The following is an 18,223-nucleotide window of genomic DNA, read 5'->3' as shown; positions in this document are numbered from 1 at the left end:
GCATCGCAAGGCATATTGGGTTATAATTTTGCTATAATTTGAAAACACGATTTCAGAGATGGATGTGATTTAGATGTCTCATGATGTCTTTTCAGACAAACCAGTATCATGAAATTTGTGAGTCTTTTCCGTGACACTGACACCTTTTCAAGTGAAGAGAACTCCGCAGATTTAATGTCCGTGATTGACAAGCACACATAAACCGCGCTTGAGCGTTTGTGACTGTAACCGTCTTTGATGACAAGCACACATACATAGCTTCGGGTGTTGTGAGCGGCATTGCCGCATTGACAAGTAAACCTGCGCGTGCTGTTTGCTGTGATTGGTTTTAATGATAGAGAGCACGAACCATTTCATATTAAGCTGATCTTACTTGTCTCTGTTGTCTATGTGACGCGACAGGCAGCATTCAGCACATCATCATATCAAATTCGTTTACAAGACGAATGCTCTCGTTATGTTTAATATAAAGTTTACATTGCGTTGTAAAATTATGAAATTATCTTCATACGTGCTTAATTCATAATGAGAACATATTAACAAAAAGCTTTTTTATTCTGCTATAATATATAACACTAAACAATATATATATATATATATATATATATATATATATATATATATATATATATATATATATATATATTGTTTAGTGTTATATATTATAACAAAAGCTTTTTTATTCTGCTATAATATATAACACTAAACAATATATATATATATATATATATATATCATTTTATATACAAACTATAATTCTATCTTGACATGCACATTTTCTGGTTCATGTTGGTCCAGTTTAATTCAGAGGAATTCATTTTCATTGTAAGCCTTTAAAAAGTAATTATTTTAGATGCAATTTTGTAATATTTATAGCTTAAATTCTGTAATATCTTCTAAAGACATTTAAAATTATTCCGCTGAATTTTCAGAGAAAAAGCAAAAAAAGTCTGCGGATTCAGTCTGGCCCTGGCTATAACACTCTAGAAATGTCTGGATTATTTTTGACCCATAATGGGAAAATGGTGGACAGAACACAACGCCGGGTTAAAATTGACCCAATACTGGGTTGTTTTAACCCAACTGCTGGGTTGTTATACCCCATGGTTGCATAACAACAACCCAACATTGAGTCATTTTTTAGCCCAGCACGGGGTTATTTTTGACCCAGCACGTGTTCTGTCCAGTGTTTACCCGTTGTGGGTCAAAAATAACCCAGACATTTTTAGAGTGAAGGTAGCTCACCTACTAGCTACCCTTGGAAAGCCATTTACTGATGAGGACTTTGGCTGTGCCAGGCTAGTAGTCTCTACTACACAATTAGGTCTGCTGGTGGTCATTTTGGTCTGGGTCATACAATTCTATGTTATATAGCTGACCCGGCCTCCCATCACAGTCAGGAACGATAATGTGGCCCCCAGAGAAAAAAGTTTGGTGACCCCTGTCCGAATGCAAACACCAAATCTTACCCTAATGGTTTGAAAATAGGACAATACAGTTGAGTAACAAATATGTGGCAGTGACACGTAAACAAAAAATACGTGACGCAAAAGGTACATAATTTTGTGATACGGGGTTGTAGCAGAACCTTATGGGTTGCTTTTATAACTTTCATTGATTTCATTGCATTTGTCCTCTGATAATGCGCTCCTTGCAAGTTTTTTTGCACGTTTCTCAGGACATTGTTCACGGGCAGAAAAGTTCAAATCGGAGTGTGATTGATCATTTCTATTTTAAAATATGAGCAAAACCGGTCATTGCTGCATATACCGTGACGCTCGCTGCATGTGAAATGATCAGGTGACCTTGAGCTTCAATCTCAGTGCATTCACAATGCAAATGAAAGCTTGAAAATGGTAATAGTAATAAAAAAACTCATCTAGATCTCAAAACTGCTTCCTTTCCGTAAACCTTCACGGCACATCCCTTCCATAAAATTTGACATTTCATTTTACTTCGCTCGTTTTCTGCTCAGAGCCAAGACTTTTTTTCAAGGTGCCAGAGTGACATTTTCTCTGGTGTGGAGGTATTCAGATTCTGTGACAGATGGTACTTATGTCGTGTCTCCAGCTTGGGTCTCAGCCTGAGGGCAGGGTCCTGAATCTGGTGCCCCCCAAAAACTGCTTTGCAACGACGCCGGGCCCAAAGAAAACGAGCCGCCAGCGCAGACACCTGTCACCAGTCCTTGTCTTGTCTCTGGACGTGGCGCGGTCCTTTGACCAGCTGGGGCTTTTGCTCAGCTCAGTGGAGGTGGGCGTTCAGCGCCAGGCTTGCATTTTCACCGTGATTCAGTTTAAGGCTCGGATGGATGAGCACTTGTCAAATGTGCCTTGATGAACGGCCAGCTGTGCTGTCATAATGACTCTAATGTGTTTTTTCCCCTGCTATTTTAACCGTCTTTTCTTCAAGCTAGCATCTCCAGCTGCTTTCACAAAGGCCATGTTGTAAATTGAAAATGTTTTTCCATCAAAGCTTATTTTTTTCTCTTTGGGGGGTAATGTGTAACCCATCGAAAACAGCAGTGGCTTGCTTACACGCGCTGGCGAAAAGTGACCACCCTCCATCCCGCTGTTGTCTTTCAGCATCTGTAAAAGATCAGCAATTAGTTTTTCCACTTCTCAACTGCAGGTGGGCCTTTACCTAAGAGAACCTCACCTACAAATACCACATTTGCAGGATGGTTGATGTTTAACAAAGTTTTCCCGCAGTAATATTCTCTCGAATAGGGCTGTATTCTTAACAGGGAGGTTTGTAGCGACGCACCTCCCCTTCATTCAGCTGACCATTTTACAAGTTACAATTTGCACTACTCAGCAAGGCTGAACATCCATAGGCTGCTCCTGACCCCCGTTTCTCCCATTTGCAAGCCTGAAGCTTGTTCCCTGGTGGTTTATCTCTCCACGGATGGCTGGCTCAGCTGCTCCGTGCCCTTGCAGTGATTTGCTCATGCTGGGCAGAATGATGGGCAGCGCATGCAACATAGTGCTCACTGCATCTATATCACATCAGCTGACAACCGTCCTTATACGACAACAGAAACAGATGGTATTGCGTTCTAGATTTAGCACAGCAGTAGATGGGATTTTTTTAGTTAATTAAACACAGCAATAATTAAAAAGCAACTACACGGAGAACAATTATATATATCTCCAACTTGATTTGAACTATTAATTGTACATTAAATTCAATCTTTCATGACATTTGCATTCAAGGTTATATTTTCACAGAATGTTCTTTACATTATGCAGGATGATTTTTATACTCGCATAAGAGACACAACGAGCAGCACATTCCACCACATACAATACCGTACATCATCAATACATAAATATATAAAGAAAGGGATATGGGATGAATGCATCAATTATCAGTCTATAGAATGTAGTATAGTCCAAAGATTTTTGAGGTGTGAGGGCTGGGAATTTAAAAGCTGAACAGCTCTAGGGACAAAGGTCACCTTTACTTTAGCTGGGTTTCACAGACTGAGTTAGATATAAATATATGTTTGGCATTATTTTATTAGATGATGTTACATTAGACGAACAGGGAATTTGAAATGATGTGCTTTATTTATTTATTTATTTTATTTGTCCCTTTTTGTAATAAAATTGTAATAAAAGAGAAACTGGGGCTAGCTGTCACAGAACCTGTATTGATTCAAGTTACATGAGTGCTTTTTGTCTGAGGCAAATATTTATTTATTGGGCATAACAATGTTTTGATATTGTTATACCTTTTACATTTGCATAGCTTTTTCGTAAATGCTTTTGTATTTTTTAATTGTTTAACTGAAATTAAATTTCACCTATACTTAGCATTTTTTTCTAGATAAACTAATACCACATATGTTACATTGCAGCACTTAGGTTTATTATTATTGCTTTAATAGAGAATCAAATAAATTAGCACAACAAATATTCCTTCCACAAAGAGCAATTTAATATGCCTTTAGAAAGAAAATAATTAAAACACTTCACAGTCTTCAGTGTATGAATTAAATATACACACATTCATATAACCTACAACAGTTCTTCAGTTAAAGCAATAGTTCACTTTGAAATTAAATTCTGATATGTTTTAGCTTACCTCAAGGGCATCCAAGATGTAGGTGTCTTGGTTTCCGCGGTAGTTTCACTTTTGATGTTGTTAGGTCAAACCGTTGTTGTCTGTCAGTCATATAATGCAGGTCTATGGTCACTTACTAAACGTTACCTCAAAGAGCATGCACAGAGAAGTCCAAATTGAACAACTGTCCATCGTAAGTACACATTGATGGCCTAAGACACGAAACGAGCGGTTTGTGTGAGAAAACGAACACTATTTGTTTTGTTTTTGCCTCTTGTGCACGGCCGCGTCTGTGCTTGGTCTGCGCATGCGCCGGAAGTGATCTCCTGGATGAGTTCGCGCGAGCATATGTAATTGTTTTCTTTTACGTCGGTTTACATCCCGGATAAGCGCAAATTAGTACAATGTCTATTAGCTGTCTTACATACACTCTCTGTTCTGTGTAAACAATGAGTGACGTACAGGCGCGAGAGATCACTTCCGGCGCATGCGCAGACTAAGCACAAACGTGGTTGTGTACAAGAGGCAAAAACAATATAAATAGTGTTCGTTTTCTCAATCAGACTTTTATTTTGCTTTTCAGTAGTATTGTCAATAGACTTTTAGATTTTGTGTCTATACAAAAAACTTTCTGGAAAATGTATAGCCTACAGAGAATGTTTTAAATATTTTAGAAAAGAAGTAAAAAGTGTGATAACTAGTCCTGGTCTCCCCTTTTATTCGAGAAAAAGTGTAATTGTCCCTCTCACTGAGGTAAATTTACTCTCTCAATGTGCAGTGCTGATAAGCCAGTAATGCCCTTTATTGAATGGTGGATATATACTGTATGAGGCTAATGCAATTACAGCATTGATTGAACTAATGCATCTTAAAAGATTCTCAGCTTCCTTTATTATTCGATTATGCAACCGTACGGTATGATTTCATCACTATAAATGTTATGGGTCGCTTTGACTGTCTCTATAGACTCCATATTAATCTTCCAGATATAGTTTTCAACAAAAATCCACTTGTGACCTCTTGAGCTGAGACCGATTCATTTTGTTTTCTTCCTCTATTCAATCTAGGCTTTGGATTAATGTCTCCGAAAAAAAAAATGTTGTGGTCTAAACTATTAGATCCAGTTTTCTTTGTGTTGTCTTGCTCCTCGTTGCCAATAAAACAGTATCAAACCTTGTGCTGATGTAGTTACGGGTAAACAGTCCTATTCCTTCTTTCTTCTGGGGCATGCATGCATAATTTCCCTTTCTTCTGAGAATTGTAGAAGATAGTGTTTCAGATGAAACTGGCACAGTGGCATTAGGGAAGCAGATACGAATGGGGGCCGAAGCAGTATAACAGATATCAATCCTTTTTGGGGAACATTCAATAAAATAGTTACTCGACAAACACCTGATATGAAGATTTATAAGAAATAGCATACTGTAGTAATTCTTACCTCCATCCTTATGTGTTTATACAGTACAAACACTGGCTAGTGGACATTTTCTTCCTGAACTCAACAGCTTCACAAACTACCAAAACCGTTCCGTGTTTTTCCGGTCCCTATTGAACTTAACTTCTGTAGAAGGCACCTGGAAGGCATTGTCGGGCGTGAAGGTGTATACATCCTGAATTTTCAAATCCATTTATAAAACAGACCTGCTGGAAATGTGAGTTTCTGCCCTGTTAGCAACCATAAGAGGAAGGCGATATATCTTTACATTGAGCGTCTTCCCAAGGGCCCCAGGCTGCGTGAATGTAACCGATGGCTAAGAATGTTGAAAGAGGGGCAAGCAATGTTAAAAGCAGTGAAAGATGAATCTTAGAGGCAGCCACGATGATGATGTTCCTGGAATAGCTATTTTAGGTAACACTGCAGTCTAGATGTACATACTCAGAGCTGTGTATTTATAATGTAGTATTTCATGAATATTAAGTAATATATATAAATCATCATAAATGCACTGACTCCCATGAGTACACTTTTAAACATTGTGTAAAAACATGGTGGTCTTTAATATACAGTGTAGCATGGAGAGTGGCATTAAGTTTCTGCATTGGTATTAGTTTTACAGCAGTTTAAAGGGGACATATAATGAAAATCTGACTTTTACCATGTTTAATTGCTATAATTGCGCCTCCAGTGCTTCTATCAGCCTATAAAATGTGAAAAAGATCAACCCAGCAACTTAGTTTTGGTAAACCATTCTATGCAAGCATGTAAAAAAATAGGTAATTAAAATTTGGCTCCCCTTGTGATGTCAGAAGGTATAATACCGCCCCTTAATCTGCACTATCCAACCACGGCACTGTCATTTAGTGCAGAGATAAAAAAAATGACAGCACAAATGAGTTTCAATTTCAACAAACCACCATTATGGCGATCAGTGTTTGCATTTCATCAGCTCATTTGCATTTTATAGGACACACCCAAAAACGGCACATTTTTGTGTACACCTACAAAGTGACAATTTTAACATGCTATAATAAATGATCCGTAAGGTATTTTGAGCTAAAACTTCACATACGCACAGATTTCTTTTACATCTTTAAACAGTCTTGTGAAATGTCCCCTTTAAAGTGATAGTTCGGACAAAATTGAAATGACCCCATGCTTTACTCACCCTTAAGCCATCTGAGTTACATATGTCTATCATTTTTCATACAAACACATATTTAGATATTTTTTAAAATGTGCTAGCTCTTCCAAACTTTGTAATGGATTAATATATAGAGTCCAGCTCCTTCAAGTCCAAAAAATGTGCATTCATCCTTCGTAAAAGAAATCCACGCGGCTACAGGGGGATAAATACAGGCCTTCTGAAGGTAATCAATGCAATTTTGTAAGCGAAATATCCATATTTAAATCTTTACAAAAGAAAATAACTAGCTTCCGGTACAGCCATCTGCATTCAGGAGAGAGTATCAGAATTTGTAAAGCTCAATATCGATTTTTCAGCAAACTTCTCAAAGAGCACTAAAGACAAATGTGAAAAAACTATGGATCACATTCGAACTTGCATCTCTTGTAAATACTTGGATCCGAATACCGAATATGGCAGACACGTGCATAACAATGTCCCCTAATGTGTGGTTCACTTTTTTCATTTTTAATGTTTGAATTCTGACTTTCATCATTTGCAATGATTCTATTTCCAACCTTATTGATTTTGTAATTGTTTGCTATGTCTTGTCCAAAGAAGTGGATTGATTTTTAGAAGTGGAGGTTTTTGCAGCAAAAGACAGTCAAATTTGTTAAATACCAATGAAATGAAGTGCCTTTTGTGAAAATAAGGCATTTTAATTACTAACTAATAACCTTTTCAAGTGAAATTACTGAAGACAAAAGAGTCTGATAAAAATGCTCATTTACAATATACATACAGTTAAATACTTTTCTTTTACATTTGAATAGACAAGCAATGTTTCAAGGTAAACACGATTTTACTGATCTTTTCTTTCACCTGGATGATATGGCAAAGTGCCGATGACGGAACATATTGGCCAAAGAGCATTTTTACAAAGGAGGCGTAATGAATAGGACAATAAAAATACTGAAGTCATGACCTGTTCAGTAAATCCATTTTGTTTCCACAGGCTTTCTTTTGCTAAAACCACGTGGAGTTTAAGTGCCTCGTATAACCTTATTTTATGCCCACATGCACCCTTGAACGGAAAGGGCATTTCCTCTTGCCTCTTTCATTTATTCCACATATGCCACCTAGATCAGATAAAGGCCCATCTGGGAAATTGTCCCACAATGGCCCATTCATTAATATTGGCCAGACCCTTGGTCTTACATCACACGCACTCGCACATAAACAAGCAAAACTAAACTCTTGTCTCAAGAAATCACAATTATTTATTATCTTTGTACTTTTAGAGAGAAGAAACTCAATGAGATTCAGAAACAAAAGAATGGGAGGCACGCTTTGCATTGATTTTACAGCTGGAGCAGAGGGTGATTTATCATAAAGCAATGCTCAACCATCATCCAATGCTCTTGTACAGTTTCCATAACCAATAATCTTGAAGAGATCTTCCCTGCATGGGCTTCGAATTGTTTTCCAGAATACTAAACACGTTCAATTTAGCACAGAGTAGGCACGAAATCATATTGAACAACAAAAACCACTGAGGAGCGTCTAATTACACCAAAGCAGTTTAGTCATTTCCCTCCAGTGTTTTAAAGGAATAGTTCATCCAACAATAACACATTTCTCTTATTTACTTTTTCATACAATAAAAATAATTATATTTAAGAATCAGATCAGTTTCTTTGAATGTCTGTGACCTTTAAGGTTATGGTGTTTTGTCTTTACTTAAGGGCACATCACAAAACTTTTGTTTACAAGCAGCTATTGAATAAAAATTAATAATCAAGCTACCCTGTATGACTCAAATGTTGAGAATGATATACTGTATGTTATGCTCAAGTTTGTTTATATTGTCCTTGCATGCCTGAGTAATGCACATACAATAAGCCTACAAATATTTCACATATCTATAGATGAATATCAGCTGCCGTCACTCACATCTCAAACTTGTCTTCCGCCATTTTGAGTACCTGAAGTGGTTGCAAAAGAACTAGAAGCTATGCCTTCAATATGTTGTGAGCATCAAAAATTTTCATTGCTTTTTTACAACACTAAGAAGGCTCGACACAACATAATACTTTGCTTGAAGTATCAGCTGTGTCTCTACACGTGAACTCGAGCATTGAGAACATTGTTTGTGTACAGAGTTTACTAAAAAGAAGGTTTTGAACAACTTACTTTGGTTGTTTTGGCGTCCGCTCACCGACATCTTCCCAGTCAAGATGTATCGATCTCCGAATGTGACGTAAGGAGGGAGGAGAGTAAAGATGGATAGCTCCTAAAGGATAGTTCCATATAAATGCACAGATAATTTGTTGTTTTGTCGTAAGTGAAAAACAATATTGACCTTCTAGTTGAAAAAGGTGCCGCATATGAGATTCATTAATTCGCATTCGGAAATCGATTCTTTATGTCTGGCAAAGATGACGAGCAATAACAGTCAAAGTCAGTTGTTTAAAACCTTTCTTTTTAGTAAACTCTGTGTACACAAACAATGTTCTCAATGCTCGCGTTCAAAGAGATCCAGGTGATACTTCGAGCAAAGTTTCATGTTGTGTCGTGCCGCCTTAGTGTTGTACAAATAGTGGTAGTTCTATAGCAGCGGCCATAGGCTGGAGTATTTAAGCGAGTATTTGTCAAATGCGAGCATCTCTTTTATCATAAACTAATTTGAAGCGTCAAGAGCAAAAAACATTTGTTTAAAACCTTAAAAAGTCGTTTTCTTTTAGTCATGGAAGTAAAATGTGCAGGCTTTTAATTGGTGTAAATGGAAGGATAACCTACATGATCAGTGTAATCTCAAAAAATGATTTACAAATATTCAAGAAAAGGTTTGTACTCTAAAAATATTTTATTTGTAACAAACAAGAGATAAAAAATTTACAAACGTGTCGAGAGCCGACAGCACCGTGAGTGTTTTGAAAGGATATCCACAGATACAAAGCCATTATATACAAGAAATTCGTGGGGTAGCATAAAAAAAGATGCAATATTTGCATTTGTTTAAAGCAAAACATTCAATAACTTACAAGGCTATACAGGTGAAGCAGCTCCATACGCCTTCTAACGTCTCGCAATTGGTCTTCTTGTATGTCCAAGAGACTCAATAATAATCTTTTACATATTAATCCTTTAATTGTTCATATTTAAAACATTTGTGTGGTGCTACGCATCCATGTGTTTGTTGGCGCATATTGCATTCATTAAATAACAAAAACAATATTGCGCTATTGACTTTAGACTTAAGTTGGTCAATGGCGTAGGCTATTTTAGTTGTCTCAAAATAGCAATGCCCCAACAATGCACTTGAACACACCTCCTTTTCAAAACAGAATGCCCATGGGCGCAAAATTGGGCGCAAATGCATTTGCTATTTAAACAACTTGATAATTGCACCGGGTTGAAACTAGCAACTGGCATTGCACTGCATTGCGCCAGGTGTATGATAGGGGCCTAAAAGCGGTGTAAAAATAATCTGACTTTAAATGATATTGAATTTCAAATTCAAGACAAACCAGGAATAGCATCACTTCCATCTTTACTTGTGCTAATTCGATTGCAGCCCCGCATGCAGCTAGACTGATGTTTCGTTTGGTCTTCCTAGTTTTCCTTTTATAAAGTGAAATGCCATCTGGTCTCATTTTAAACCATCTGTAACATTGCAGCTCTTCCTTATTTTCTCTGCAGTTAAAGTTAAATTTTGCCTGTTCGGCTAATTCAAAGTGATGGACCCAAAGGAAATCAAATTACATAAAACAAATTATTTGTTGAATCCGGTGCTGGATATGGGCACAGTCTTAGTTTGGTTTTTAAACAACTCTTTAGCAGCACACATATAGACAGTTTCAGTGGCAACAACTTAAACTGCTTTTGAGTGCAGATTATTTCTGATAAAAAGCTTGATACAGTAAATAACAAGTAAATTAGTTCAAATCATAGCGAAAACATATCAACTTTTACACTGAGTAAACGTTATTATGTAAAATTTACACAACGCCTGGCTGCCAAATCTGTCCATCGGTGATCCATGCTCGCTGTCTCCCCTCATCTTTTGGAAACTAAAACATATTTATTTTTCACTAGGTATTTGTTCAAGAGTTCAGTTTAGTCACTAACCAGACCGATAAACATGCACTTCGAAAGTTTCCTTCGGGCCAGGCGCGTAAACGTTGCAACGTGGGTGTATCCAATAAAACCGTCTATATCTCACATAGTTTTCAGAATTATTTTTTCTTAATTTACATTTGGCAATGCAGACTTGCTTTACTTTCAGAGTCTTCATTTTAGTTTGTTTGTGTATTACCTGAGACTTGAACCCATGACCTTGGCATAGTTATTGCCATGCTTTAACAACTGAGCCACAGGTGCACAATATGAACATCAATATAATTAAGAATGCTTTAAATTTCCACACAACCCTGTGTTCAAGGATGTATGTTTATAGCTCAGAATCGTTTTGTATAATGTATTCTCTTTTATCTGGCCCGTTTTCCCTCCTACTGTTACCTTGTACACATCTTGTACTACCAGTAAGCTGATGTAATACATTTGAAAGTGGTGAGAACAGAAAGGATATATACTGTAGCAGTTTCAGACCTTATTTTTATTCTTTATGGTGCAGGCTGTAAAGCGATCTGTATTTATTAAAACAGGCATACCTATTACTCACCATGGTCCCACTAATTTCTGACATAAATAGAATACATCTTTTATTATTTAATGTATGTTCTACATTTCTTGGCACTTGTAACAAGAAGCTTGCTGGGTATGTTGCTTTAAATAATTGAAAATTAAAGTCAGTATATGCATTGCAGTTATTGTAGCATTGCAAAGGTTATTGGTAAGTTGCTTTGGATCTGCCAAGTGCAATAATGTAAAAAAATCTCTGTTTTTTATAAATGTTATCTTTCCGTTGTTGTCTTTTCCTGCAGGGAGGCATGATTGCTCTGCTGCTGTCCATCCTGTGTTTGGTATTGATCCTGTACATCCGCAGACGCTGGTGTAAGCGCCGCCGGGTCCCTCAGCCGCAGAAGAGCGCCAGCGCCGAGGCGGCCAACGAGATCCACTACATCCCGTCCGTTCTGATGGGTGGCCAGGCGAGGGAGAGTTTGAGGAATTCGCGCGGACAGGGCCACAACTCCAGCGGCACCCTCAGCATCCGCGAGACGCCCATTCTGGATGGCTACGAGTATGACATCACAGACCTGCGACATCACCTCCAGCGTGAGTGTATGAACGGAGGCGAAGACTTTACCAGTCAGGTGACTCGTACCCTTGACTCGCTTCAAGGGTGCAATGAAAAAGCCGGCATGGATCTCACCCCAGGTGTGTGAGCTCACCGCATACTACAGTAAATATGTAGGCTGCTGCAGAGTAGTTATAAAATTATAAGTCAATCAATGTGTCACTAATAAATATATATAAAAGGTCCCGTAACACACGCTGTTTCTGCATATCTGATGTTAATCTGGCGTACCTATAAAGTAGTATTATATCTTACATATTTCCGTAGAGTCTTTAGTTTTATCAGATTTATGAAAGACAGATCAGCTTTACCAATTCTTACCGATAATTTACGAAAACAGTCATGAGTCATTCAACACTTTAACAACACTGTTTAACTTATAATTCATTACATGTTCATGTCGTTTATATAATATGCACTTACGCTCCTATTTCCAACATAACATAGAAGTCTTACTTACCGCATGCAACTCATGACCCGGTTGGGACTGCTACCCCGTATAAACAAACTATATCCATTGTTTCCATAAGGCTGGCTTTCTTCTCCTTAAATCAAAAACACACTTCTTCTTTTGTGCCATTGTTGAGTCTTGATATACAACAAAGCTGCCACGTGAAGTGATGCCAGTAACTTAGTGTCCTCGGTTCTTGCTGATTTACGCGTGGGCGTGGTTTTCCGGGGGAAGTGCACATAAAAAATAAATTATACGTATGGCTTACCCCTTATACGTCAGCTGGACCCCGCATTCGGAAAAACAAACTTGTACTAACCCTGGCGAAGTGCATTCGGCACAGAAATACTCCATAACACATCCAACTTCTTTTTTGACACATTGCATATGATTAGCATGAGGAAACAAATTCTTAAACTGTGTTAATAAGTCAGAATGCATGAAATACCATTGAACCACCCCATTTAAGTGTTCTTTTTGAGCACAAATTTCACAATAAAGCAAAAGTGTGTTGTTAATAATTTGCTTAATAGTTACCCAAACCATGTCCATATAAGGATTTCCGGCACAACCTGTCCTGTACAGCCATTCATCACTTTCTGTAGACATGTTATGGTATGTGCACACAAAACAGCAAAGGGACACATTGTATTACCCGCTCTGAATTACTTGTGCAAATGCTGTCCCCCATTTCCCTATACATCCAGACGTGTCAATCCGGATGTGTCAGTGAGCTCTTTTCTGGTGCACATTTTTTACTTGTGCAGAAGACACTATTGGGACCAATATTCCTTATTTACAGTAATCGAGTCGCCCAATTCGTGCCATTTACATCATCCGGTTCAAATTCAAGTTAATTTGCATCTTTGAATTAACTTTGTATCTACTTGTGCAAATAATTACATTCACTTTTGGTGTGCTTACACCAGTAAACTTCTGCCTGAGAGCATGCACAAGACCTTTGTTAACATTTTATAGCCACACTTCCCATTTAATTACTTGCGTAAATTAAAAGCAAAAGGTGGCATATGCGAACATAAAACTTCCTTAAAACAGTGTCCTCTAGGTTTAAACATTCAGCTTCAACCTCATTGGCCCTTATCTTAGAGTTTGAGCCAACCGGTGTTTGCATGAAGTCAGATGGAGCAGGCGGTGCTTGTTTGTCGTTAAATTTTCTAATATCCAAATTTTACACAATCTATAAAATGCCGCGAAAAAACACGTTGCTAGTATCTAGTCACATTAATATGCTAAAGACGTAATGACGCCTGAGACCACAATGCAACCAATCAGAGAAACTGTTCTATTTTAATTTAAAAAAGCATATATCAACTATATTTTCCTTTATTACAATAAAATTCATGAAACATTTAACCTGATAAGGAACACTGTGCCGTACACGGTACAACCCCTCCCTTGCACGTGAGGCTGCATTACGTCATTGTAACTTTGAAGCATTAAATCATCAAAATATACGGTCATGCGGCACATCGTTGTAAAGCTTAGACTTTCGGGATTCCATTAAGCGCACACAAAGCATCATATGATTTTTAGCAATCACAAAACTGTAATCTAGTTGTTAGTTACCTGAACTGGGCGGCACCGATTTAGGATATTTACTTACCTTCAAAATCTTCCCTTTATCCGCTTCGGTGAAATCGTCCAAAACAAATTGTTCATAAATCCCCAAAAGTCCAAGGAAATGGAATATCCAAGTGTTTTAATCCAAAACGATTTGTTCATCTCACAATCTTGAAGTTTCTGACCGAATTACTATATAAATAGTGTATACAATTAGTTTACTAACAGACATTCGTTCGAATCTCACTTTTCATTCACAATTTATAATGAATATATTCGGATGTCACGTTTATTGTGCAACGAACAAATACGCCCCCTTGTGGAATTTCAGCCATTCCATAAGAGGCTACTGTTTAATATATAATATAATATGTAATTTAATTAATAAAAAACTTTTTTTTCTAGGGGAGCACAACAACCTCTTTGGGGGGCACGCACGCGAATGCGCCAGCCCTGAATCTAGGCCTTAGTTACACATAATTGACTACATTTTTATTGCAGAGCATATCAAATATAAAGCTAAAATCAAGCTAAATAATTTTTATGAAGTACAGCAATACATTTAGGGTAATTTACTTTAGCAATAACATTATATACCCACAAAAAACATGTCATATTTTTCTTTTTTTATATTCTTATATTACGTGATAAAAGCAATATATTATATTCCATATGTGAAAATTATATCTACAATGATAATAAGTAATATTTAGAATAATTTTTAAGCGCAAAATGTGTATGAATGATGATGTTAGTGTGAATATTCAGGTTATATGGACCAATTTGTGTGTACACCCAGTTAATGAGTGAGATCCAATAACCTTAAACTTTTTAATAACATGCTTTAATCCTTTACCAAATTAATTCACACTCCTAATTCAGCTTTTAGATTCAGCCTAATTTCTGAAGTGCGTAAACAACTCAGGCAATGAATTCATAATTGAATGCACATGATCAAAGAGTGTGTTTTTCATGTATAATCTTTCGAATAACACCATAGGAAGTGTAGTTTTTTTATGCATAATCCTTTGAACATATTTTTGGCGTTATGCATATGTTTATGTGATGCAATACCAAATCTGTCCTTACATCCTGGAACCTGTATGTGATTTATATTGGATATGGTAAACATATTGCTAGCCTTAAAATTGAACTGCTTGATTTTCTCACACAGCTTCAAAATAATGAGATTCACATGACTAGAGTCTGTGTCAGATTGCCCATGCCCATTGGACAAATGGATCTTGAAATAGTTGCCCTCTTATTAGATGTGAAATTGTCTTGAATAGTTGCACTAAAAGGCTATGCAGGAGGGGAACGATTTCATGCTGTCACACTAATTTGGCTAATACAATAAAAACTCTGCAGTGTCAGTCGTTTTTTTTTTCTTCTTTTTTTTCGGTTGTGCAATTTACTCATTATAAGGGAGGAGGTACAGGATAAGGATAACTATGGGGAATGGCAATGTTGCGTAATGGTGAATGACAAAATGTCATATTCTGAGTCACTGGCCTGTGAAGGCTCTCAATTGCTTTATCCCTGAAAATACTTCATAGAGGCCTCTTAGCCGTGTCCTTCTAAGTAATAAGTGTTTCTCTACGTCGTCTGTGGGCTGTTATTTGCTGACCATCTGCTCATACCTAACCCATCACTTTATCCCTAATTGTAACCTTTTCACCATCAGGAAACGACAGTACAAAATTGTCCCTAATGAGCAAGTACAAGGATAACATCATAGCCACGAGTCCCATTGACAGTAATCACCAGCAAAACACACTCTTCCCACATAACACCTCCACCAGTCAGCGCAAGCGTCTGTCCAGCAAAACACACGGTGAGTCTGGATGTCCTCTTTCACCCACGGTGATACATTTCATATACAGTCTGTGTGTCTGATCGAATATACATGTCTGTTTACATCACACTGTGTCTTGGTCTGTGATTTGAACTTCAGATCTACTTTGAAATACTCTGTAAAGTATAAACTTGCCTTTGAAAACCTAGCTAAAATCTTTTTTTGTGATTTACTTTACGGCATCAAGCGTGTGTTTAGATAGAGCACGTGTGCACTAGAAGTCTTGTATCGAAATGATTTGGTGCGAATACGTGCACCGTTACACAGTGCCCGGGAAGTAATTGGAGGACATCTACCTTCCTCAAGGGCACCTTATTCGCAACATGTAGGCTGTGAAACTGGCACCCATTGGGAACAAATATTATAGTTTTGTGCTCATTAGCTAAACAGTAGCTTGGCACTAATATCATTCATTCATCCATTCGTAGTGAATAGTGCCAACGTTATGAAGACCCAATTTTGTATTTTGCAACGGATTAATTAATAAGCATCGGACTCAATGTGCAAGGTTTGAATGACAAATCTGTAACAAATCTGTAGGTTCACGAATACAAAAGAACGCATACAAAAATTTTGGACTACAATGTGCAAAGATCTTTAGCCTGGATTTCAGAGACAGGGTCACATTTATGAATATAGACCTGGGGTGGGCATTTCTGGTCCTGGAGGGCCACTGTCCTGCAAAGTTTAGCTCCAACCCTAATCAAACACACCTAAATATAATTTCCAAGTCATACTATAGCTTTTGATTGGGATTGTCCAACACATCCTCACCCCATGTCGTCAATATTTGACGACACCTGACCACTCGTCAACATGTGACGGGGAGGGTATACCTTTCGCGTCATTTTTTGACGAACTGGGGACTTCAATACTATTACGTCCGTTGCATTCTCCTTCCTATTTTCTTACCATTTTCGCGTTGGTTTAGGGTTAGATTACGCAAAATTAAACAGTGTACGCGAAATTAAACAGTTGTCACCTGGCGTTGGGGTTAGAGTTAGGTTTGGGTAGGGATGTCATTATGTAAATCTAACCCTAAACCAACGCGAAAATGGTAAGAAAATAGGAAAGAGAATGCAACGGACGTAATAGTATTGAAGTCCCCAGTTCGTCAAAAAATGACGCAAAAGGTATACCCTCCCCGTCACATATTGACGAATGGTCAAGTGTCGTCAAATATTGACGACATGGGGTGAGGATGGGTTGGATTGTCAGGTATGTTTGATTAGGGTTGGAGCTAAACTTTGCAGGACAGTGGAATGCCCACCCCGTATAAACTGTAAACAGTTTTATCGGATGCACATGCGTTGTCCTGGTTAGCGTCTGGGCGGAACTATAACTTCCGGTCTCTGTTTGTTTAATGGTCTGGCGAGTGGTTTACCTAAACTCTGGAACAAATACTTAGTCGAAAACAACAAATGTTTTGGGTTCCTAAAGACGAGGAGAGAGGGTGATCAGTGATCACATCTATGTGAAGGGAAGTTTGGATGCCGGTCTGCAGTTAACATTGTATACATTATATATTTTTTTCACAGCAACTCCATAAAAATATATTTCTCTGGCCAAAAATATATTTTAAATATATGCTAAATACATTTTGTAGAAAGTAATGCTCAATTAAATATATTTTTAAATATGGAAATATATTTAGTTTTACCTTCGTATAATATTTTTTTTCATACATATTTCAAAATGTATTTTTAAGGACAAGCAAATATATTTTTAATTTTACATTCCGTATTGCAAAATTGTATTCTTTGCCAAAAATATTTTAAATAACTGCTAAATACAACTTAATTTTATAAATTATATTTTTTAAAGTTAAATAATAATAATAATTTTAACCTTTTCAAACCTGTTATGTTTACATGTTCATAAGATAAACAATGTTTTTCCTCCAATGTGACATGAATATATTTCCTTGGATTGAAATATATGAAGGGCAAAATATAATTTTGAATGCTTTTAAATGCTTTTTAATTTATATATATATATATATATATATATATATATATATATATATATATATATATATATATATATATATATATATATATTTCAAACCAAAAATGGACAAAAATATATCTGTGAAAAATATTTTTGTAAACCTACTCAGCAAATATAAGTGTTGGCCATTTTTATTTTGAAATTTATTTAAATATATATATTTTTTGACATATGAGACGTTAGCTCTGTGTAGTTTTTGATACGCTTTAGCTATGATTTAAACTAAGGTAACCTATCTACTATTTTTCTTGTTATCAGAAATAAACTACTAAAAAGGACTCTACTGTTATTGATTCTTAGCTGAGTTTACTGGAAGTTGCGTTTGTTCAACTAAAGCTTTTTTTTATGTTGTTACTGCTGAAAAGGTCTACACACCCTAAAATAATGGTGCTAAATAGCACTAAATTCACTGGTTCACTGGCTTGTAATCATAGGTA

At 36.9% G+C, this 18,223-nt stretch overlaps 1 protein-coding gene across 4 annotated transcripts in view; it reads left to right on the top strand.

Moving 5' to 3' along the window:
* Positions 1-18,223, top strand: part of astn1 (astrotactin 1) — a 356,183-nt gene that overhangs the window by 69,310 nt on the left and 268,650 nt on the right. For 3 of the 4 annotated variants that reach the window (XM_073874213.1, XM_073874207.1, XM_073874206.1), the window contains exons 3-4: positions 11,576-11,969; positions 15,606-15,755. In XM_073874213.1, coding sequence (XP_073730314.1) covers positions 11,576-11,969; positions 15,606-15,755 — 544 coding nt within the window. The remainder of the gene's footprint in view (positions 1-11,575; positions 11,970-15,605; positions 15,756-18,223) is intronic. The other variant, XM_073874209.1, reaches the window with a different exon arrangement.

The sequence above is a fragment of the Misgurnus anguillicaudatus genome, chromosome 2 (genome assembly GCF_027580225.2).
Source record: "Misgurnus anguillicaudatus chromosome 2, ASM2758022v2, whole genome shotgun sequence".
In the NCBI taxonomy this organism is placed as follows: Eukaryota; Metazoa; Chordata; class Actinopteri; order Cypriniformes; family Cobitidae; genus Misgurnus; species Misgurnus anguillicaudatus.
Note: the sequence above shows the minus strand (reverse complement) of the source record. Positions and strands in the feature narration are given on the sequence as shown.